This window comes from Oryzias melastigma, linkage group LG9 (genome assembly GCF_002922805.2).
Source record: "Oryzias melastigma strain HK-1 linkage group LG9, ASM292280v2, whole genome shotgun sequence".
NCBI classification, from domain to species: Eukaryota; Metazoa; Chordata; class Actinopteri; order Beloniformes; family Adrianichthyidae; genus Oryzias; species Oryzias melastigma.
In genome coordinates this window covers 19,977,090-20,000,710 of record NC_050520.1, presented here as the reverse complement: position 1 = coordinate 20,000,710, position 23,621 = coordinate 19,977,090, and the positions used below count along the sequence as shown (strand labels likewise).

The window sequence follows — 23,621 nt, the reverse complement described above, 5'->3', positions numbered from 1 at the left end:
ATTGATACAAATACACAGTAACTGTAATACATTCACAGGCTATAAAAATGCTTTGTTTTCAATTCTTATACCAGTAAATGAAATCAAAAGCTATGCGAATTTTTCTAAATCAAAATAAAAATATGTTGTTTTTTTAAAGCATTTATTCTGTTGACATGTTTGCTGTGCAAAACCTTCACTTTATTGGAGGACAACTAAACATGTATTGTATCTATATGTCCTGTCAGTCAAACAAAGTAGGAATAGTTTAGTAAAACAGCATAAAAAAGTCTGCTGATCAAAGAAAAAATAAAAATGTTCCATTTAAAAACTACACAGTTTTACACTGGCACAGTGTAACTACAAATGTTCAAACAATGCATGCAGAAAAGGGGATTCCGAATTCAAGGCAAACCCAAAAGAACCAAATGTTGCATTTCTTGAAATCCCAACATGTTTTTTAAAGATTAAAAAAAAAATAAAATAAAAAATAATCGGTCAGATGATGAAGTTGGAGCATTTCAATACTGGCAAATAGTAAAATAACATTTATGCAGTTGTTCTAACATCCTCTATACATGAGATCAAAAATAAAAAACAAGTTTATCATCACTTCACATTTCTACATTTTTGTTGCAGAAAAAAAAAACATCAACATTTTTCACATTGAATAAATATATTTTGATTACTCAAGAAGCTATACTTGGCAAATAAAAAAACAATCTAAATCTTATAAGGTTAATACTAATTTATTTTTGTAAGATTTTGATTAAATAAAATGAAAGTGGAATTTTCACAAGTAAAAAATTACATGAAAACATAATTTGATTAATTTTTTTTACATTTGAATGATCATATTTATTAAAATCTATTTACAGAACATATTGAAGTTTTTCTATTTCGTCATTTATATTGGACATTGTTCTATTACTAAGGATGCACTTTTAACTTGTGTGCTATCCTAGGCATGTTTACAATAAAAGTGGGGTCATATGGACCCCACAAGACAGTGCGCCCTTTTGCAACATCCCTAAATCCCAAATATTTAAATAATTATTGTTTGTCAATTTCCTTATAGGATGGAGGCGCATCTATTTCACATGCTTCATAACCAGGTGGAGGATCCAGAGGTTGCGGTGCAAAGCCAGAGCTTTGTTGCTGTGCAAAGCCTGAGGCTGGTTGCTGTGGAAAGTCAGGACCTGGTAGTGGTAGAAAGCCTGAGCCTGGTTGCGGTGCATAGCTGAAACTTTGGTGCCGTGCAAAGCCTGGTTGCTGTGGAAAGTTGGAGCCTGGTTGTGGTGCAATGCCTGAGCCTGGTTGCTGTGGGTTGTGGTGCAAAGCCCATGCCTTGCTGAGGTGGAAAATTCAGGCTTAATTGCCGTGCAAAGCCTGAACCTGGTTGCTGTGCAAAGCCTGGGTTGGGCTGTGGTGCAAAACCCGAGTTTAGTTGCCACGTAAAGGCCGAGCCTGGTTGCTGTGGAAAGCCGAAGCCTGTTTGTTGTGCATCAAATCCATTGACAATGTTCGCTGGAGGTATTCCTTCAGGGTGAAACATGGGTAAGATGACAATAGGGAGTTTAACCGCAGGATCTTTAGCAAATTCAATGTCCAGATAGATCTGAAATGAAAAATGATTTTTTTTTTAGTATTTTCTGTTTTTTTTTAATAACAAAAACCATTGTATGACCAGGGATATTTTACATCTTTTTGAATATTTTTGAAGTCTCTTGCAATGGAAGGCTTTCCCGATGTTGAATTAATTTTCTTTTTATGATTCTTTTTATGATGCGTTTAACTTTATATTTTTTGTCAAAACAAGAAAATCAAGGATAAAAGGAGTAAAAGATGTCAAAACCATACAGAAATTGCAGACGGATGCTGAGAATGACATTATTTTACAAAGATGGGTCGAAAACGTATTAATTTGTGTCTTTTGCAAAGGCAGGCGCAGCTGCAAAACACAACTTAAAATCAATAAATAAGAAAGAATAAGTTATGTGTTATTATTTTCTTTATTAATCCTTATTTGAGTGTTGTCTTTAGATAAATAAAATTTACAAAATGTACACCCTAAAAGTTAGAAAGTCCTTGTTTCAATGCGATTTCCAAACAACAGCTCTTACCCACAGCCGGTATTCCAGCTTTATGATGGGGCAGTTCAGAATGGAGGGGGGCAGCTGTGCAGGGATGCTGACGGTCTTGAATACATGCCCTGACTCCTGAGAGGAGGCATCATCGATTCTGCCGGTAAGAATTGTGTGTGTTTCCAGTTTTCGGTGACCCTGGGCCAAGTAGCTCCTCTTCTCGTACAGTTCAAACTTGGGTTTCACTGAACACGTTGAGCAATTTTTGATTTCAACCTTAAAAGTCAGATCCTCACCTGTAAAATAAAGAGCTTATTACACTTTTTTAATTAACACATACAAAAGACTTCCTACTAAATTAAAAGCTCTTTTTCTTTTAATTAAGATGAACTCATACAAATCAGCACAGGAAAGAGTTAAATATTGGTTTAAAGGTTTAAATGTCTTTGTATCTGTTGCAGAAGTGTTCCCAGTGGATTTTTAATTATGATTATGCTGTTTTTAGCCAAAATAATTTTTAAAAAATCTGGATATCGTTTGTGCAGAGCGTCAAAAGTACATTAGAAATTCACTTCTGAGTTGTGGGTTGTTAGTGCGAAACAACCCCACCCCACTTCCTGTCACCTATCTGTTTACACGCTCTCCTGTTAGCTTACAGCTCCTCACAACCGTAACTTATCTTAACCAGTGCAACAAAAATGGCTAGCAATATTGGAACTATCCAGATCTATTTGTCTACATTAAGTGGATGCATCAAAATAGAGTGGAGCAAGGAGTTTATTGCTTAGCTTTTACTTACGTAACTGCTACAATTATTTCATCTGCTCCTGATTCACAACAATTTGAATACAGAAATACTCAAAAACACAGTTTTAATCTTGATGTTCTTTATCTTTGTCCTCCATCATGATAAAAATGCTACAAGAACATGTTAAAAACACCATCTTCATTGAAGTGGGTCTGTAAGCGAGCTTAGAAAATGGATGGATGTACAGTAGAGACATACCTTGCATGTAACCCCTCTTCGGGGTATGAACATCCAGAGAAACATTTCCAAACCCCGAAGATATGTTTTTGTCCTGACATCCACTTTGAGGTTCCTGCAAAGCAAATCCCCTCATTATAATGGCGTCCTTTTGTTTTAGTTTCAGTCACGGCCAGTTAATATTCTGCTGCTCCTCACCTGCAATAAATCCATGTTTGGTTTGGACACGAAGGTGAAGTGCGCTTTGGCTTTTTTTCTCAATTTCATCGACTGTTTCAGCTCGGCCTTCACTTTATGGATGACTTTGCCAACAGGTGAGTTGAAAGTTGACGGCATATCTCTGTAAAATAAATAAAAATCATTCCAGACCACAATGTAAAGAACAATTTATCATTTTTTGTGTTATGTTTTAGAAGAAGTATATAAAAACAAAATACTTCTCAGGTATCTTGAAGCTAAATACGAACTCATGTCTTCCTTTTTCAATGAATTCAGTGCCTGACAAAAAAAAGGATAATCTGTTAAAATTGAACAAAGTGACAACAATTTTGTGTGCCTCCATCTTGTCTTTCACCTGCCAATATATGATGTTTGATGCTGTAGAATTTCTCATTAGCCCAGTATACATGATGGTTGTCTCCGTGGTTCTCCCGCCAGCAAACTCGAGCTCTTCCTTTGCCAATGAAAACAAGCGATTTGATTTTCAGTACCTTTGTCGTCTCCAAAATCACTTTCCCAGTCATGGTGTCTCCATTTGTAAAGGTGTTCCTGCTGTTGATAGAGTTGTACTGAATTTCAAAAGTTTTTATCGTCATTTTGAGCCAAACAAAAAAAAAAAGAACAACAAAAAAAAGCAAACAACAAAAAAACAAGTCGATGCAAGCCAGAAGAGAAGTTCAATAACTGCAGCTCACTGAAACACCTGCTTGTTTCTCTATTATTTCCACCTGTGAATCCGGATCAACACGTTTTTCTAGTTTCATACAGTGCGTAAATGGGAAGGCCTGATGCCCCCAAAGCAACAAGCCAAAAGCAGGTTTGCTATTTTAAGAAAGAAGATGAATGATTTCTTTGCTCTTCAGTGTTCGGGCTTACACAAGGAGTGGTCAAGTTCAGAAAACAGCAGTCAAAAACATACCAAGAACCTCCAAGAAATGTAGGTAAAACTTTAGAAGAAGAGTCCCTTTATTAACTTAAGTAAATGCATAGTGACACATTATTTAATGACTAAATAACACATTATCAGAGACTTTAATACATTACTATGCATTATTAAGTGGATTATTCAATGAATTAGTTAGCAGTTATTGCTTGGGTTTATTGCATTTATAAAGTAAGTAAGTGAATTTTATTTATAGAGCACCTTTTACAGATGCTTTACACAGTAAAACAGGGTTAGGACAGGCTAAAATAGTTAAATAAAACCATACTTACCCTTTTCTTCAACCATAGTAATGATTACTATTAAGTTTTTAAATATATTAACTAACATGCTGTTCATGCATACATAATGCCAAGAGTTGCATAGGGAAACTTGTGCTTTTTATTATTGTTAAACATAAGCTAACTACTAACGAATGCATTAAACAAAACACCTTGTTATGCATATTAATAGATAAGTTGACATGCTGTTCAGTAGTAGCTATTTATTAGTCTATTGAGAGGCTGTATAATCAGGGTTTAAACCTACTTCACTTCCTCACTGATGTATTTTAGGTAAATATAAGATTCATCTATCTTCTTCCGCTCATCCGGGAGCAGGTCGCGGGGGCAGCAGTCTAAGCAAAGATGCCCAGACTTTCCTCTACTTTTTATTTTTGAATACATACTAGTCAAGTGCTGCTGAGAACAGGTGGGTCTTTAACCTGGATTTAGTGTTTCAGCTCGTCTAGGGTTTCTTGGAGGTCTTTTCCAGATCTGTGGAGCATAGAAGCTGAATGCAGCTTCTCCATGTTTAGTTTCTAGGAACTGATAAAACACCAGATCCAGATGACCAAGGGTCAAGAGGTCAGTCATGTATTTTGGTGCTAAACCATTCAAAGCTTATTAAGTCAACATGAGAAAAAAAAAGCTTCATTATGAATTACCTCATGTTAACGAAGGGAATCTTATTATAGAGTATTACTGAAATGGGTAAAATGCAACGTCACAATAGTTTCATAACCACAACAATTATGTGCAATCATAATCTCTTGTTCCGCTTGAATCCTTGGCTGCATCCGGATGAAGCAAGCCCCTCACCGAGCAACGACTGCTCCCTTACGCTGTTCCTGTGATTTTTATGGCGGATTTTGAGTTCCTTTGCACAGCAGCTGCCGTCTGACTCCTTCTCTGGTATGTTTTATCTTCAAAGACCGGACACATGACAGCCTGTTCTTTCGTCAAGGACAGGCATGAAGCAAGTCCTTTGTGCAAGACTTCCCATGAGACAGCTAGATCGGCAGGCGTGGAATGTTATCTCTGCAGTCAGAACAGGAATCTGCACAAGAGTGTGTGTCGGTGTAAAAAATGTGTGTGTAAGCGATCTGCAAATGTAGCTGATGTCCTGGTTTTGTCTTTTTATCCCAGCATGAAGCCAGTGCTTGAATTCAGTCACAGGACGTCTAGCTCTGCATGAGAAACCTTCATTTATGCTTTAAAAAGTTGAAAACTTGCATTTAAAAATGATGAACTGATGAAAACAATAGCATAATAATTAAAACTGATCATTAAAACAACTTTAAATCAAAGCTAGGACCTTGTCGTTTTGTCCTCTTTACTAAGGCTCAAACTTTTCAGGCAAGAAAAAAGAAGAAGAAAACACTTTGCAAATGTATGGAAACCCTTTAATTATATTACAGGCCAGTAAAATGTGATCTATTTGTCTGGGAATTCCAAAACATTCTGCTATACACCCACTGGACCTTTTTTAGTGTTGCAAAAACATGAAAGCCGGGTTCATACTGCTTTAGATTTGTGGTGGTAGTATAATCATATGGGGAAGATTATTTTTGCCCACTTTGAAAAAACAGCTGAACGTCCCATTACGACAAGAATCCAGCTGATGCTGACCAAGTCCACTCCTTTATTATTATAGTTTATCCATCATGCAATAGCCACTTCCATCTGGATATTGCATGATGTGAAGAAGCTTAAATTATTCATTCACTGCACACCAGTGACTTTCAAAATCTCCAGATTCACAAGATAATTGATGATTCGGGAATACATTTTGAAAGTGGCCAAACATGTTTTAAAGATGAATAATAACCTGATTAAAAAAAAAAAAAATCTCACAAAAACGCTAAACCCTAACGTTAATAATTCTAAGAAAAATCATTCAAAGAAGGATACATTCCATTAAAATCATAGGAAGGAGGAGCAGAAGGCTGAATTGGTGCTGATGGTCCAAAGTTCCAGACAGAAGCAGCTGGGTTCCCAAAAGGTTCAGTGCCAAACCAAGCATTTGATGATGATGGTCCATCCGGAACCATCTGAGCAGCTGGCAGAATGACTATGTCAAATTTGACCTCTGGATCTGAAGCATACTTGATGTCGAGGTAAACCTGTGGAAAACATCAATTGTTTATCAATGTACACCACTACTGTAGATATAGACATTTCGATATGCTAGTCTAAATAAATATGTCTGTATGTGAACACATACATTGTTTATATCTACAAGTACAGCAAAAACATATATGTTCACCACATATCAATGTTATCCATACATTTCACCTTATCTCAATGGGTAACTTGTTGCCTAACAATGTTATATAAAAAGTTTGTATCATTGATGGCATACTCTTGTTCAGCTGTTTCTTTTTTTTTGTAAGAGTCGTGTCCAGAAAGTTTTTTTTATTACTTTTTATGTACATAACTAACTCATCTGACCCCAAAAAACAAAAAAACATCCTGGTGAGCCTAAGAAGTCTTGAAGTCTTGAAACGTCTTTACATTTTCAACCAGTGAGGAGATCCAGTAGCTTTACTTTACATTTGTTTACAAGAACCCATTCATCCATATTCTGAACCCAATCAATCCTTTTTGGGGTTACAGAGCTGCTGGAGCCTATCCTAGTCACTTTTTGGCGAAGGTAGAGTAGACCAAGGACAGATTGCCAGACTGTTGAAAGACCACACACACTCACACACGTGCCTAAGGACAATTTAGAGTAATCAATCAACTAATGATGCATCTTTTGGACTGTTGGAGGAAGTTGGAATGATTAGGGAAAAACATGCACAAGGAGAACATATAAGCTTCACAGAGAAAGGTCTTGATGTGCGATGAGATGGCTCAGGGCAATTGAAAAAAAGGTTATTTTCTTAAAATAGTCATAGTTAATTCTTCAAATTTGAGCCTCACAGATCTGTTTGCTTACCCTCAGTCTGTACTCTGCTTTAATGATGTTGCAGTTGAGGATGGATGGCTCAGCGTCACGAGGAATGGCAATGACCTGGGTCACTGTTTCTGATGCCTTCTCTGGGATGGGAGATCCTTCCTCCTTTATGAGATCTTTAGTATGCACTTTTCTCTTCCCTTTTGCAAAGAAACTGTGCTTTCTGTAAATGCAGTACTTGGGCTTGATCTCACGAGAGGAGTTGTTTTTGATGAACGATACCACCTTTATAGCTTCACCTGTAAAAAAGACCAAACACGTGCTTGTTAAGCCAAGCATTGACATCAAACCACCACTTTGAGGGATCTTACCTTGAACGAAGCAGGACTTCTCAAGATTCACATCCATAGCCAAAGACCCTGAGGTAAAGACCTTCATTTTCTTGTCCATAGACATGCGTTGTGGTGTCTTAAGAAAGATAGGTAAACAAATATACTCAAAAAAAACTCTGACTTTTCTGAAAATGCTCATATAAAGAAGACAACATTTAACAATCGATTAGTCTGTAATGTTAAAATTCAAATCAAAATTTAAATGTTATTACCCCCTCATTTAATACTATTTCCTTTAACATCTACCTTTAATGCAGAGATGTTACTGATGTCAGGTTTTGAGACAAAGCTGACAGTCGTGGATTCTTTCTTGTTTGGCCTCATGGATCTGCTCAAACAGGCCTCCAATGAATACACAATCTTACCATGAGGACCTTTGAAGGAAGATGGATAATCCCTAAAGAACAGGGTAGAGGACAACGAGAAACAGCCAATATTTATTCAAGTTTACTTTGAGAAAATTAGTTAAAGGCATTAAACTTTTTTTTTAAATTGATAAGTATTTAAAAATAATGTTTTATGACATGAAACAAGATCTGCAAACATGTCTAAAAGTTTAAGTTATATTCTGAGCGGTTGCTTTACTAAAGCAATGTCATTTTTGAAATTACAGATTCTCTTACTGGACAGGAAACTGAAAGGTGAACGGGTAGACATGGACTCCGGGGGCCACAACACTGGGATCTTAAATACACAAAAACATGAACAAGTCTAGGCGTGCTGAGAGTTTGGGATGTCATATCCTTCTGACTCTGAGCCTCTACGTGCACAGAAAACCATCATATGAATTCATCTATTTATCTATCTATCTTCTTCTTTGATCTATTTTAACATGTCTAAGTTTTGTGTTGAATGGCCTTCTTGATACAACCCCCTATATTTACCAGACTTGGGACAGGCACAAGCATGACACTGGTTTGTGTTCTGTTGAAGCGGCATATACCTTTTTTTCTCTTTAATTTTGTCTATCCTTATTTTATTTATATTTTTATTGTTTTTTGGTTTTGTAGACACCCCTCTTTTCCATGCCTGTATCCAGCCATGTATCAAGACACAATGAAATGATAACAACTCACAGTAACTTTTTACAAAACTTTTGGTAGAAAGCTGACATAAAAATGTGCTCTTCTAATGCTTCAAGGGTTCTTTAGTGGTTTCAGCCTGTCTTACTATTTGACAGAAAATGTCAAATCAATATCTTGTAGTTGCAAAATTCAAATTCATATAGAGTTCCTTAAACTTTAAAACAGAATATACCCTGAAAAACTTTATTATAAATAAATGTCAGCAACAATTTTTTCAGTGTATTTTACTACTTCCGAAGGAAAATTATTGCCTGCTGTGCTATAAACTTCCTCGTCCATTAGATAATAATTAACCAAAGGGCTTTTTATTGCTTCTGAACTTTACTTTGAAAAATTACATTTGAGTCAATTGACTGGTAAGAAGCTGAAAACAAATACTTACAGTTTGAGGTCTGGTTTATCAGCTGGACATATTCACCATCTAAAAAGAAAAACAAACATTTTTCATTGAAGACACAAAAAAAGGTTTGTGCTTGTTTTATCAAATATAATTAAACATCTTCCCTATAAACAGTCAAATCATCAAACGTATTATGTGAAATAAATGCAATGATAATGCTACGGAATTATAGTTTTCCTTTTCTTGTCATCCAGTCCCAGGTTTCCCTGCAAAAGTAATGAAAATCCCAAAACACATTTTTTTTATTTCATAAATTCTGATTTCTTAGTTTATTTTACTGGAATTTTACTGTTTATCAGTTGCAATAAATTTTAAGCGGATCTATATTTAGAAAAATCTCAAAATCTAACCACTTTAAGCATTCATTAAATCTTGCAGATTCTTTGAAAGCATAAATCAAAAAACTCAAGTTACCCTTCGAGTCTTTGCTTTGGATGAAGTACTGCTTCATGGTGAAGTATTTCTCTTTGGAGTGATACACCACAGTAGTCTTTCCATACGTCTCTGACCACGTAACATCAGCCTTCGCCTTGAACTTAACAAACAGGGAGTCGATCTGACAGTTTTTACCCATTTCCAGCATGACTTGTCCTGTAATGAAGTCTCCATTAGTGAAGGTGTTCCTCTCATTGATGGGGTTGTAGGTAACGTCTAACTTCTTCACTGTGGACTCCATGGTTGTCGACACTTCAGCTCTTTGAACACGAAGGTGAGTCTGCAAGGAAACTATAGTCCACATGTACACTTCCTAGCCCCACCCGTCAGAAAAGTACATCAGATGACTGAAATGCACCATAAAGTCATTCACTTTAACCCTTTCTGCCCTATTACACCTAAACCTCTTCTTAACAAGTTAACAGAATTAAATTACCGAAAAGGCACCACATTTGAGAAGTTTTTGGTCTGAATTTGTTCTTGGCTTGCACACACACCTTGCATGGACAAGTACACACTCACACTCAAATCTATGGCATATGATAAGTAGGACTCATTATATTGAACATGGACCAGGTAGTTAAAATCCCATTAGTTGTAATATATTAAACTTTAATTCTTCAGATTTGACCCCTGGGGGGAAGGGGTCAGATTGTGAGAGATGGCAATCATTTGGTGGTTCAACCCCCCTAATCCAACTCCTTAAGGCCTGGTACCACTGGCTTTCACAACCATATCACGGCTGGAACACGGAAAAAATGTCATCTCAGTGGTACGGATGCTGTTGGCAGTGAACTGGTAGTGCAACGGCCAAGATATGGCCATGGAATAGACACGCATACACGTGGCACAAAATTTGGCTGTCGTTACACGTGGAAAGAATTTTTGAACTGCTCAAAAATTTAGACTGCGGGTGACTGCGTGTGGTACCAGTGATACCGCTGTGAAATGGCTGTGGAACAGCAGTGCAACAGCAGTTTCAGTGTGAGACCGGGCCGTGGAGCGAGCGTCGGCACACACTCTTAGATGTCGAAATTCCCCATTTGTGTACAACTGTAGCACGGCCGTTTCCCCGTTCCAGTCTGCGATCGTACCACTACTTAGAGGAATGGAGTGGAATGGACTCCGGCGCCTGCATCACTGCTATTCCGCAAACATGCATACAGTTGGCGCGTCTAGACACGTGTGGCAGATTTTCCAAATTTTTTACCCGTGATATTACTGTCAAATCCTGTGGGACCGGGCCTTTAGCTGAGTGTTAAGTAGAGAGGCATAGAGACACTATGACTCACCAAATTGCTGTCAATCAAAATCCTTGTTAACAACAAGTAGCCGACTAAATTGTACTGATCTAACAAAATTCTTGTAACTTACGTTTAAACGCTGTACACATAGATAAAAAAAAAAAAAAAAAAAATCACCAGCACTTGAGCAGTTGCTGACAGATTTTAGACCACTGGGTCACTCCAGAAATTCAAGGCATTGTTTGAGGGTTGTTCCCCTTAGACCCTCACTAAACATGTAGGCTGAACAAGTCCTTGCTGTATTTTTCCAGCCATTGGATCCAACCCACCAGCAGGTGGTGACCAAACATCTCAGCTCTTTCTTTCTGGGCTTATGCAACCAAGAACATAAGAAAACAGTCTGATGAAATGCGACAATGTTGTTTATTGAACTGTGGCCAACTGGATTGCATAATGCAAAGTGCACTCACAGGTATTCTATATGTTCCAGCATAATGTAAATGGCTGACAAATTAGGGTGTTCTTTATCTGCTTTTCCAACAGCTGTGCTGCAAGACCATCACGGTGACTTGGATTCAAGACTGGCAATCTTTGGCCTTCCATCACAGACTTAAAGGAACAAAAAAAGTCCGTATTTTATTCTATTGAATGGAAACCTAAACAGGAAGGCGTTTTTCCCTTGATGAACACGCATATTCTTATCAGCAGAAAGAATAAAAGTGGAATGTGTTGTGAGTCAGAATAGGTAGAACTTATGTCGTGTATTTTCCGCATGCCATAAAACTTTAAGGATTTTAATTTTTGATGCACAATGTATGAATAGAGTCCGCTCATAAATAGTACTGCTACACATTTACTCAACAAACTGCAAATTGAAAACAGAATGTCTGAAAGGTCCTGGGAAATCTACACTCAGTCTTTCATTTATTTATGTATTTATTTATTGGTGGGAAAATGGATTTGAAACAAAATAACATTGCAGTTACATTACATTATGGATACTACAAATATCAGTTCTGACAAAATTTGGGTTGCAACATAATTGATCTGTTTTACATTGATTCCTCTCTAGTAGTACATATAGGCTCTATTTTATCAACACTTTCTAAGTATCTAGAAGTAAAATCACACATAATTTTTGAGGCAACAAAAAAGATGTGTGCCAAGAATCTCTCTCAAACCCTCTCAAGAAGGCGTCAAATTATTTTGATGTTTATTGGAATAAACTTCCCCCTTCGGACATGAAAGAAACTGGAAGCATGTCTGATCCATCGTAAGCTGATGTTTTCTCCTCCTCAGACCCCTCCGTCACAGGCAGGACGACAATGTTGAACTTGAATTCTGGGCCACCACCAAACTTGACATCCACATAGCACTGTGAAATAAATAATATTTTTTTTTCTCCTATTTGCTTTGTTTACATAAAAATGCACCAAAGTACTCTCAATAAGACATAAATACCCACCTTGAGCCTGTACTCCACTGTAAGGATGCCACAGTTTAAGATGGACATGCCTGTCATGGGCGGGATGTTGATGGTCTTTTTGACAGTCGCTCCTGCAGAGGGAGGGATGACTTCCCCTTCCTCCTTGAGAATAGTTCTCTTTTCCATTTTTCTCCTCATTAATACAAAGCCGCAGCACTTCATGTATAGGCAGTATTTGGGTGTAACATCGCGGGAAGATTTGTTATGAATGTAACCCACGACATTTATGCCTTCCCCTGAAAAACAGCAGAAATACAGGTTTCAATAATACTTTTTTCCCAAAAAATTAACAGGTGTTTAATTTACAGCTGTACAATAACTGCAGTCAGGAAACTGACACTTCTCTGTTGCATGTTTTTTTTTTCTTTTATTCCTGTAATCCCACCTCAAAAGTCAGGATGAGACCATTGACTGTATAATAGAGCTGGACTAGCGAGTGTGGACTCATCCATACAAAATGTCTTACTTCCAGTTCCACCAGAATGAAGCCAATTAGGTCACCATTTTTTTTTTTTTTTATTGACAGATGACCCTGATTGGTCTGAGTCGTTCTGAGTCTACGTTTCTATGGCAACTGCTGTAGCCAATCCTGAGTAAGATTGTTAGAAGTCCACTCAGGAGAATCTGTCAATCAAAAATTTGAGGTGGAGCCAGTGGGCACCACATGCTTTTATGAAGACATGAGATTGCTCAGTTAATAACTTGAATAACTTGTGATAAAGAAAACATATTAATAAATTAGGATTAGCGAGTCAATGCTAACAAAAATGTATCGGAGCAAAAATGGTAATTCTGACAAATATAATGATTAAATAATAGCTTTCTATTTCTCAAAAGAAGTCTATGGAATTTTGGCTTCTTGGAGCCAGCAGGTACTTCCTGTTTGTGACTCCTCCCCCTGCATGTTCCAATGTCCAGTTTTCTATATACACTCAATGGATGAGACCAAATCTTGTGTAAAAGAACTAAGATGACACCAGAACACCTTCTGCCAGACATCTACCTGAGCGTCACCTATTTCCAGTTGCGAGGGAAATCTTACAGACAAAACTTCCGCTGTGTCTCCCATAGCGGCTAATCCATACATAGAGGCAGTAGAAAACAGCCGTGGGATCTTTCCTAGGAACTAAACACCAGCATAAATATGTGGATGACACATGAATTTATAACCACATATGATTCAATCCAGGGGATGTCAGGTACTAACTTTGTTTTGCTTTTTGCATTTCAAAAACAACAAATATCTGAACATTGAGCTGCAAAGGAAACCCGAAAACACAGACCAGTGTCTCCTTTTTGACTCCTGCAACCGTGAGCGTTATCAACACAAGTTATCAAACATTACAGTCAATGTTAGGAGTGACTCATCACAAACAGAATGGATTACAGATACATATTTAGAATACTTTACCAATGACACTTTCCATAACTTGTGTATGACATCAGACTGAAGCAGGAAGACCACAAGGCATCAACCTTGAGCTTTTTTTAATAGTTAACTAATTAGTCAACTTTAGTTTAGCCTTTTTTGGTTAAAAACTGCACCAAATTTACTGTTAGGCTTCTTAAACCCAAACACCTCAGGGCCACCATAGTTAATACAGCTTTAATAAAAGCAAAAAAAGCTAAATTAAAAGAAATAAAAAACAATGAGTCCAGAGAAACCACGTTGTCCACTATTATGTGTCTGACAATGTGCCTTCTAAGAAAGTACAATGCTCTGTCTTATTCGTATTGTTCTCTGCATCAACTGTAATTTGTCAATAAGTCTCTGAGTCAATTTTGTGCACCCATGTCAACAGCGATAGAAAGTTGCTACTGTAAAGATCTAACAATCAGACGGTGGCAGTGGGATGGCAGCGCAGGAGCAGAGGATGGCTGGAGGGTGGCAGATTGAAATGGACTTTTCATCAGGGAATTTTGGGGACTCTCCTATCAGTCAATACTCGCGCTGCTGCCTTCCTGCCACTAGACTGTCACTGCACGAGTTCCACATGTGGGCAGGTGGCCCCTGGTCAATGTAAAAAAAAAAAAAAAATGTCCATCGCTGCAAAATTCTAAATTTTTCTTAAAAGCTCTGTAAAAATGCAGCCTGGGCTCTAACCTGACAAATTTGCTGAAAAACTTGCATTTATTTGCATCTGTGTTTTTATGCTTTTATTTATCTAATGTATTGTGAGGCAACCTTGAGTGCCAAGAAAGGCGCCATATAAATTCAATTTATAATTATTATTATTATTTCGGTGGCATTTTAGGATTTGTGACCGTAGTCCTATCAGACATGGTGCTCTGAGGGATTTCATGTCTTCCATGTGTTGTTTTGACATATTTGCCGAGGAGACCATGGTCCCATTCACACCTGCCATCATACCTGAGCCCCACTAAGTAGGACAGTAACTGAACATTCTGATAGGAGCCACATCATTAACACTTGCAACAGCTCAACTGACGTACAGTCATTTAACTTTGATGCCACACCTCTAGTAGTGTTCTATTTTTAGCACATAAATAATCTGAACTCCCGATCAGCAGTTATGAGTCATAACTACCTCTGGAAATGTGATGTCATCTAGATAAACCTTTTGATTCTAGCTGCCCTGAAGAGCAGAATCCTCTGTTTACCATCTGCTTTCTTCTAACGGATTTGTACCACAAGGTATTTTAAGACCGAATATACAACATGCAGTAAAAATGCTGACACAGTAAGGAAATTACATGTTAATATAATTGAAAAATTAAAAATGAAGAACTTGCATTGCAGCACTCTAGAAGAAAATCCTCCCGGCTTTAGATTTATCTCACTAGAAACAGCTGGGGTTTGAGAAAGATTAAACCTGGAACACTTTTTCTGTCGCATTTGCTGCTATCTTCATAAGAGCATAACAAAGTTCCGATCCCACATGAATTACTTGCGAGAAGACTGTCTATTTTATCACAATGTAATAAAGATAATTGATAAACGACAAAAAAAGCACCTTGGTAAAAGCCTGTCTTTGGAATCTTTACATCCATGGTTATGGTTCCTGAAGACATGACCTTCTTCTTCGTATTGACCATACCCTGCTGAGGAGACTGACAGAGAAATATGCGGTGGGTTTATTCCTCCTCAAAAAAATCAATTTCCTGAAAACACATTTTTTTGTCTTGAAAAAATTAATAAAGGAAGTTGGCTGTAAGTACCATCAGTGCAGGATCTCTCTGTCCTTTGTTGATGACGATGAACTCTGCCTTCGCTTTTTTGTCCTTTCTCTTGGATCTGCTCAGGTTTGCTTCCACTCTGTAAACAATCTTTCCAAATGCTCCGCGAAAAGACGATGGCCGTTCTCTGACAACAAACATTGTCAAGAGAACAAAAGCGTTTTCAAGCAAACAGTAAGAAGATCACCAATGCTGACATAAGATATAAGAAAACTCACTCTGTCGGGATCTGGAAGGTGAACGGGTAGACATGGCTGCCTTTGCTGACAGTGTTGTTGCCTAGAATGAATTACATAAGTAGTAGTCGTTACACACCCTAAACCAACATTACGATCACAAACTAATTAGAAAACATTTCATTTTTACTCACCCTGGTTCTCTTGGATAAAAAACTGCTTAATGCTGAAGTATTTGTCTTTGTTAAGATACGTAATGACTGCCTGTCCATAAAATTCTCTCCATTTCACTTGTGCTTTCCCCTTCAGTTTTACACAGAGGGACTCTATTTTGCTTTCCTTTTTCAATTCTAATGTAACCTGTCCAGAGATGACATCTCCCCTGGTGAAAACGTTGCTTTGGTTTATGGGATCATACGCCACAGAAAAGCTTTTAATCGTACTGGCCATGATGCACAAAGGTAAATGAAGAACTGCCTGAGATGGTGGCTTTATGTGATGGAGGGCGTGTCCACACACGCAGGTAAGGTAATAATTAAGCGGTGAGTGTCACGGATCATAGATAAATATATTGATATAAACAAATGAAGAATTAATTTTAAAAAAAGCAGTTTCGAGAAAGGAAGGTGTCACTTTCAGAAGAGAGAAAATATTATTTAAAATAACTTAAAACATTTTTTTTGAAAACCTTTTCCTTAAATTCCAATTTAAAAAAAAGCTCAAGTTTAGAAGTTTGGAACAGCACAAAAAAGTCACAACTGAGAAATAAAGATTAGTAGCTACATTTTTTCTATAATCCCTTTGTCATTAGATTAAAATTAACTAATAAAATAAAGTTCTGAAATTAAAGTGAGATTTCTAAAGGAAACCATAGCTCTGCCAAGTTCCAAACACATTCACCAGGAGCAGGTGTGACAGGAGAAAGTTGTACTAACATTCGGTGGAAAATAAAGAAACACAGTGATAGAAATCAAACAGTTCCTTTCCAACACTGGATGTGACACATATAGCAGTCTAAGAAAAAAAGTGGGTAAGATTCATTTTCCAGGGGTCAGAAAGGGCAACTTTTCCTGAGTTTTCTAATTAAACCTTACTTATGGAGCTTTTTTCTAGTTGCAGAACATCTAAACTGCAATAGATGTGCTACGTGAAAATTAAAATGAATAAAATAATAGTCAAAAACACTAATATTGTAGAATGAACACATATTATACAATAACAAACAGGGAGAAATATACAAATGTAATAAATAAAAATTATATATGATAAAATTATGAATGTTATAAATGTTGCTGTTCAAGGTTGTAGAGCTACACTTCCTACTTCACCTTTTCCTAATTAAAATATTGAATATATATATATATATATATAAATATTATATACAGATCACACTGTCATCAATGAAGGTAATTCATATGTGAATTGTTTTAACATTTAGTATTTTTAATAATAAACAATTTGATTTTACAATAGGCCTGTAGCACTAATTTAATTGATGGCAGGAATGAAAATAAGCTAAATTGATCCTGCTTTTGGAATTACACTTTGAGTCAAGCAAGACAAATGATCCTCAATGGTTAATTAATCAAACATATGTTAGAATTAAAGAGTAACTCCTTCTCTGAGTTTAAAAAAATGTATTGTCAGAATAGAATTGTAAAATCTACTGGGAATTTACAATGTCTTGGAAATTACATTTCACTGATTAATTCTTCCTCATGTTTTCCGAATCTTTGTGTTTAATGCAGCTTTGCGTCTTATCTTATCTTCACAAACTAACAACCTTCCATTAGCTAGTAGACTTTGAGCTTCACATGATTCGTCTGCTACAGTCTATTTTAATCACAGGATGCTATAAGGTTAATCAGCAAATAGAAACAGCCATGACCAGTATGGCATCTTGTGTCTGTGTGTGTTTTTTGCCTTGACCTAGAAATAAAAAAAACATCCAAAACATTGCTTTTAACCATAGACTGTAAAAATAATGGACAAAGCGAGCAATGAGGTCCCCCATTGGAAATGCATTACTTCCTCTCCTCGCGAAAGTAGGCCGCCGCTTTCACCGTCAATTCCTGAAACGGATACTGCCATTCGCAACCCATCTTTAGCGATTGGTCTGAGTCATAGCTGAGTCATAGAATCTACAGGAAGTACTGTCGCCAATCAGGAGTGAGTTTATTGCAACCGTCCGCCTCTTTCCACGCCTCGACCACGAGACAGCGGGATGTAAACAGCTTCAATAACGGCGGCTCGGGAGAATGGCTTTTTAGGTTTCGTTTTGACCACGTGGCCAGAAATCCTCCGGCTCTTTTCTAAATGACGTCGTTCCCGGTTAAGGTTAGGATTACGGTTATGGTTAGGGTTAGAAAAGCAAATTGTTTGTGGGGCTGTCTGTGATGCTCACGGCTCCACCAGGGGACGTGTCAATCGTGGAAAACACATTTTAACACGTTTAGGAAGGCGTGTATTATATGCACGCAAAAACCGGTTTTGGCGTATATTATACACGGTATTTCCCAAATTGTGGAATATGTACGCATTTTACTGAGACTGGGCTGATTGTACAAGTCATTGTTGAAGCCTTTGAGGGAGAACCATTCCAACATTTGATTCTGTCAGCGGTCCTTTTGGATTTACTTACATTTATTCCTTTTTGTCGGGATAAAATCAGCATTTGGGTGACGCTGCTCACCCCCTTGCGCGCTGTCTCTTCACATGCGCGGCAACAGTCTGATCAGATGCCAGTGAAAAGCGCGTTCACCGGTATTTAAAATAAATAACCATCCTAACAAGTGAACAGCTGGATTTTTTTATCTGTTTGAAAATACGATAACATACATTGAAGTCTGTCTCGCGCTCCTCAGACGGCTGCGTCTAATTCAGGCTGAAGAAAGCAGCAGAGGAAGAATGATTATTCTGACATATAAAATGACTGAGAAATAACTGTCTGTTTCTCAATGTAAGTCAATGGGACTTTGGCCTTTTTGCAACCCAGTGGTACTTCCTATATGGAACACAGAAGTAGGGGGGCTTGCTCTGTCCAGTTATTTTATATACAGTCTATGCTTTTAACTCGGTTTAATGGTGCAGCTTGTCTCAAAATTTAGCAAGTGCATTAGAGAAAAACAGGCTAATTTAAACAATTATATTCATCTTTTGATAAAAAAAGTGAAATAATGTAATTTTAGCCTTTTATTCTACAAAATTAATAATATTTAAAAGCAGAAGAAGGTAGAGAGACTACATCTTTTGTCTGGCCTGGGAATGCCTCGGGGCCGGGGAGAGGGAAACCCAGCCATCGTTGCCTACACTGCTGTTCCCATGACCTGGATGAGTGGAAGAAGATAAATGGATGGATGAAAATCCTTAAGCATCAGATTTTTTTTTCATTAGCTTAGCTAACAAGCAGTCTATTTACCAAATGAGAAATGTTTTGGCTCTCATTTCAATATTATTTGAGTCTCCCAAGACAAGATTCCCAATGTTTTTGCATCGTAATCACTGTCTTCCATTTCCATTATTGCTCATTTAAAAAAGAAAAAAAAAAGTCCAATTTAGATAATTTCTGACTTTTATTCGGATGTCCTGGGACAATTCTCTCCTTTACTTTCTGTTGTCCATCTTCAGTGTGGTACACAGCTTTTCCCCAAACAGCAGAGTGACTACTTGTCTCCCTTTACGTAGGCAGACTGACTGATTATGAGATTGGAAACACCTGTGATGTCAATTAAAGGACACACCTGAGTTAATCATGTCACTCTGGTCAAATAGTTTTCAATCTTTTATAGAGGTACCATCATTTTGTCCAGGCCTGTTTCATTAGTTTTTTTTTAAATAATTATGTTAATCAACAATTCAAAATTGATGGCTGATTTTAATTGTTTAATTTTCAATAAATTTTTATTTATTGTTACTTTTGTAAGTTTCGAGTGATTTCAGTGAGAATTGTGGGTTTGTCCTTCTTTAACTGAGGGGTACCAACAATTTTGTCAACGTGTGTATATGTAACAAACCTGTTATATTAAAACATGTCACAATGCGTGTACCATAACCTCTAATAAGTTAAGGGAGGAATTATTGTTCATTTCGATCTAAAGGTCAACCCCACTTCAGTATAGAACACATTTTAAAAGTGATAAGTCAGCCTTTCTCAGATTCACTTCCTTCACTTCTTCACTGCTTGAGTCAGGACTTTAAAGTTTTGACCGGATTGAAGTATTTTTTTCTATCTCTAAAAAATCTTATCTGATTGGAGACAACAGAATAAAATGTTCCATTCCAGATAGCATATGTTGCAATGGAAAAATCTTGGACTGTAGTTGTCATGTCTGATGTGTTCCATGAACACATGGAACCTAATTCTCACATCACTTACCTGTAGCTGCAACAGGGCAGTATATTTATTACTAAGCAACAAAGATGGAATATTTTGGTTTACAGGTTTGAAAGTCAATTTTTACTCCTTCTAGCGTCTGTTTCTAGTTTAAAAAAAATGTGGTTTAATCTATCAAACTCTTATAAGAAAAGGTTCCTGTTTTAATTGTCTCTCTTTTCACAACATAAAAACTGCAGAACCAGACCATAAGTATTTAATGCAAATACTCAAAGAAAATAATTCTATTTGAAGCAATGTATTTATGTAGCCATCCAAATCTATATTATACTATTGCTAAGCCTTTCCGAGTAAACTTCATCCATGATCATACTACCTTTGGCACACTAAAGAACAAATTATTTATGAAGTATTAGTTAATTTTCACAAGCTCTTTTCCTACCCAGAAGTAAGATGCCTTGATCTCTGAGGCTCCGCCTGTCGCCTCTTTGTGGTTGCCGCCCATTTTTTGACGTCATCTTAGAGCCGGCCTCAGCAACTGCGTTTCACTCACAAAAATACCCACATTTCTGCAAAGATAGATGTAAATATAAAACATACAAGTTGGAAAATGGGTGTGTGTGCTAGCCTGGGGGAGGTGCTGGTGGCGCAGAGTCTTCCTGGAGGGGGCTGTTCCTCACTTTGGGACGTCACAATGTGAGGACCTGTTTGTTTTCGTGGATTAGCAGGGGCTGGTGCTCAGAGAGCAGGGTTTTAGGGCCAGCCTCCTGCTGGTTTACCAGAAACCCTGGCTTATCTACTGCTGATTACCTGGATCAGGTGTGTTTGGCCAATAAGGAGTTTCAGTGGCAGGTTGGTTGGATAACATGTACGACACCGGCCCTCGAGGCCTGGAATTGGACAGCCTTGATTTTAGAGGAATGCTCAGATGTGTGAATAAATCAAAATACCACATTATGGTTGTTTTTGTTAGGAAATAACATTATGATACTGTAGAGTATCTGGTCATGGATTCTCCTTTCCAAGCTGGATCTCAGTACATCGGCGTGTGAGAGGAGCTGTAGTCTTTACAAGGATGAGGCATTTTTCCAGAATTCTGCTTTAATATTTTCTTTTTTTTTTCTTTCAAGAAAAACAGAGGACTTAAAAAGGACATGACCCTCAACCAGCAAACCCCCATCAAACAAGAAAACACCCTCTTAAATAGTAGAAGACTGAACCAAACCCAAATGAAATCATAAAAAAACTTCCCACCTAAACATACATCCCCAGAAGAGTTAAAAGGACACAAGTTACTCTTGCACTTTAAATGTAACACATTTTAACTTAACTACACATAACAAAATAACAGAACAGAAATTAAACAAATGAAACAAATATCCATCCCCCCCTTGAGTCCACTTGGTTCAGCTCAGAGATCAACACAGCGATCATTCTCAGCTGGGTCTCCTGGATGCAGCCATGCGTACACTCACAGCCACACCCACAGGAAGTGAGCTCAAAGAAGAAAAGGATTTGTAAACCAAACACTAAATAAATGACATGTGTAAAAGATGTACAAGAGTACCTGAACTTAAGTATGGTGAGGGGAGGCCTCTCCCTCACAGATACACTTAAAAGATCAAAAAGTTGATTTTGCATGGTACACACCCTTAAAAACAATAAAGAAACTTGTGTGTTTTCTTTCTGAAATAGAGGGAACCATGCAAGTTTTTATTAGTAAGCTTAAGGAAACACTTTACAGAAAAAAGTTGGTGATTTTTTTAACAACTATATAAACATAAGTTTAAAAAACAATGCACTTTGCCCAGTCTGTGCACTGACAAATACAATATTTCCCATAAAAATAAACTCAAAGACACTTATTTGTTCTACTGCATGGTTACTAGTGAGAGACGGCTGGGAATTTTTCAGAAGAATGTAACATTTAGGAGGAAATGTAAGCCTTAATACATGAGTTAGTTTCCTTTGACATCACTGAGAATTTGTAACTTTAATAGAGGTAGGAAAAAAAATATCCTTTTAAGCACAGGAAGTGCTCCAAGCATGCCAGTCAAGTCACAACTCTATGACTATAAAGTGTCTGACACCTTTAAGGCAATATCAACATTTAAAAAGTACCTCTTTTCAAGTAGTGTCAAACTTTACTACATCTGGAAATAGTTACCAGGGCTAATACTTTACTATTTACTATGTTTAATTGACTGAGGTGTTAAAAAAAAGCTGAAACAGTTATGAATTATAAATGATCTGTCCTGAAAAACAAAGTATAATACTGCAAAAAAACAAGTGGTTTCAAATGGTAACGTCCTCCGTCTCATGATTTCTTACATTTCTAATTTAATACTGAGGCTAATAAAGCAGACCTTTAATTGTAACATAAAGGTAAAACTCAAACCTGGATAGGTAGATCTGCAGAAGCGCAATATAGGTTCCTGTAGATTTGAGCACTTTAAGGTTCAACACTGCTAAGTAGTTGATAAGATAAGATCTGATAAGATCCTTCCAGTCATTAGAAATGTTGGGGAAAACAACAAACGACCAAAAAAAAAAAAAATACCACAGAAACTGAAAAAAACAAGACATTGATGAAGAGTCGGTCAACGTTCTTTTAAATTGTATTATAGACATTAAATCATGGATGGCAGAGAACTTTTTACAGCTCAGCCAGGACAAAACAGGTTTTAGTGATCGGTTCTGAAGACAAGAGAGAGTTTGTTTTATCTAAACTAAAAAACTATAAAACTTCTCAATGCGTGAGAAACCTGGCTGTGATTTTCGACTCTGATATTGCCAGAGTCCGCCCATTACTCTCTCTTGCCAGCACAGACGTGCTGATGCATGCTTTTATTTCAAGTAGACTAGATTACTGTAATGTTGTACTGCTCTCTGGTCTTCCCAGAAAAAGGATATCAAACCTTCAGCTATTACAAAACTCAGCCGCACGCGTGCTGACGAGGACCAGGTCGCGGGAATACATTACACCGATTTTAAAATCGATGCATTGCCTCCCTGTGAAATTCAGAATTGATTTTAAAATTCTTTTATTGGTTTATAAATGTTTTTACGGTATTGGGCCCTCTTATTTATCTAATATGATTTTAAGGTATGAGCCCTCGCGGAGCCTGAGGTCCTCTGGAACAGGCCTTTTGGTTATACCAAAAGTTAGAACTAAAACATACGGCGAGGCCTCATTCAGTCATTGTGAAACTCGTCTGTGGAACAGCCTCTCAGAGAGCCTGAGGGCCGCAGAGACTGTTCATGTTTTTAAAGGGAGGCTCAAGACCTACCTTTTTAATCTGGCTTTTAGTTGATTTGATATTTTGTTTTATCCTCTATTTTTACTTAATCATTTTTTTTACTGAATTATGTCTTTCTATTTATATATATATATATATATATTACTTGTCTTTTTATTTATATCTGTTTTTTTTTATTTATTCATTTTAATCTATTTTACTCCTTTTACATTTTTAACTCCAGTGTCTTCCTCTGAGGGAACA

General features: G+C 37.2%; 3 protein-coding genes across 4 annotated transcripts; all 3 read right to left on the bottom strand.

Annotated features, from left to right (window-relative positions):
• Positions 1-1,304: 1,304 nt before the first annotated feature.
• Positions 1,305-4,396, bottom strand: LOC112148365 (arrestin domain-containing protein 3; the record flags this gene model as incomplete). The annotated part of the gene is given in 6 exon segments (XM_024275452.2): positions 1,305-1,597; positions 2,103-2,359; positions 3,070-3,163; positions 3,247-3,388; positions 3,486-3,546; positions 3,623-4,396. Coding segments are annotated over 6 exon segments (1,088 nt in total), but the record flags the coding sequence as incomplete, so codon positions are not given.
• Positions 4,397-5,754: 1,358 nt separating this feature from the next.
• Positions 5,755-10,040, bottom strand: LOC112148366 (arrestin domain-containing protein 3). Its single transcript, XM_024275453.2, has 7 exons — positions 9,661-10,040; positions 9,229-9,267; positions 8,385-8,445; positions 8,008-8,158; positions 7,741-7,837; positions 7,412-7,668; positions 5,755-6,593 (listed from the first exon to the last, which is right to left on the bottom strand). The coding sequence occupies exons 1-7, from the start codon at positions 9,983-9,985 to the stop codon at positions 6,354-6,356; spliced, it is 1,170 nt and encodes a 389-aa protein (XP_024131221.2). The 5' UTR covers positions 9,986-10,040; the 3' UTR covers positions 5,755-6,353.
• Positions 10,041-11,848: 1,808 nt separating this feature from the next.
• On the bottom strand, positions 11,849-23,487 carry LOC112148367 (arrestin domain-containing protein 3). Of its 2 annotated transcripts, none has more exons than XM_024275455.2 (6): positions 20,561-23,487; positions 15,828-15,888; positions 15,592-15,736; positions 15,387-15,483; positions 12,391-12,647; positions 11,849-12,300 (listed from the first exon to the last, which is right to left on the bottom strand). In XM_024275455.2, the coding sequence occupies exons 1-6, from the start codon at positions 20,634-20,636 to the stop codon at positions 12,139-12,141; spliced, it is 798 nt and encodes a 265-aa protein (XP_024131223.1). In that variant the 5' UTR covers positions 20,637-23,487; the 3' UTR covers positions 11,849-12,138. The 2 variants fall into 2 exon arrangements, with proteins under 2 accessions (XP_024131223.1, XP_024131222.1); XM_024275454.2 differs by lacking the exon at positions 20,561-23,487 and adding an exon at positions 15,980-16,267.
• Between the last annotated feature and the right edge of the window lie 134 nt (positions 23,488-23,621).

Bases quoted from the DNA above. Each gene is read 5' to 3' on its own strand.
- LOC112148366 (XM_024275453.2), bottom strand. From the start codon at position 9,985: ATGTGGACTATAGTTTCCTTGCAGACTCACCTTCGTGTTCAAAGAGCT. The intron at 8,446-9,228 runs GTAAGTATTTGT...TGTGTATTTAAG, and splicing joins GATAAACCAGACCTCAAACT to ATCCCAGTGTTGTGGCCCCC. The intron at 6,594-7,411 runs GTAAGCAAACAG...TGTTTTCCACAG, and splicing joins AAGCAGAGTACAGACTGAGG to GTTTACCTCGACATCAAGTA.
- LOC112148367 (XM_024275454.2), bottom strand. From the start codon at position 16,235: ATGGCCAGTACGATTAAAAGCTTTTCTGTGGCGTATGATCCCATAAAC. The intron at 15,889-15,979 runs GTGAGTAAAAAT...AATTCATTCTAG, and splicing joins TTTTATCCAAGAGAACCAGG to GCAACAACACTGTCAGCAAA. The intron at 15,484-15,591 runs GTACTTACAGCC...TTTCTCTGTCAG, and splicing joins AGAGAGATCCTGCACTGATG to TCTCCTCAGCAGGGTATGGT.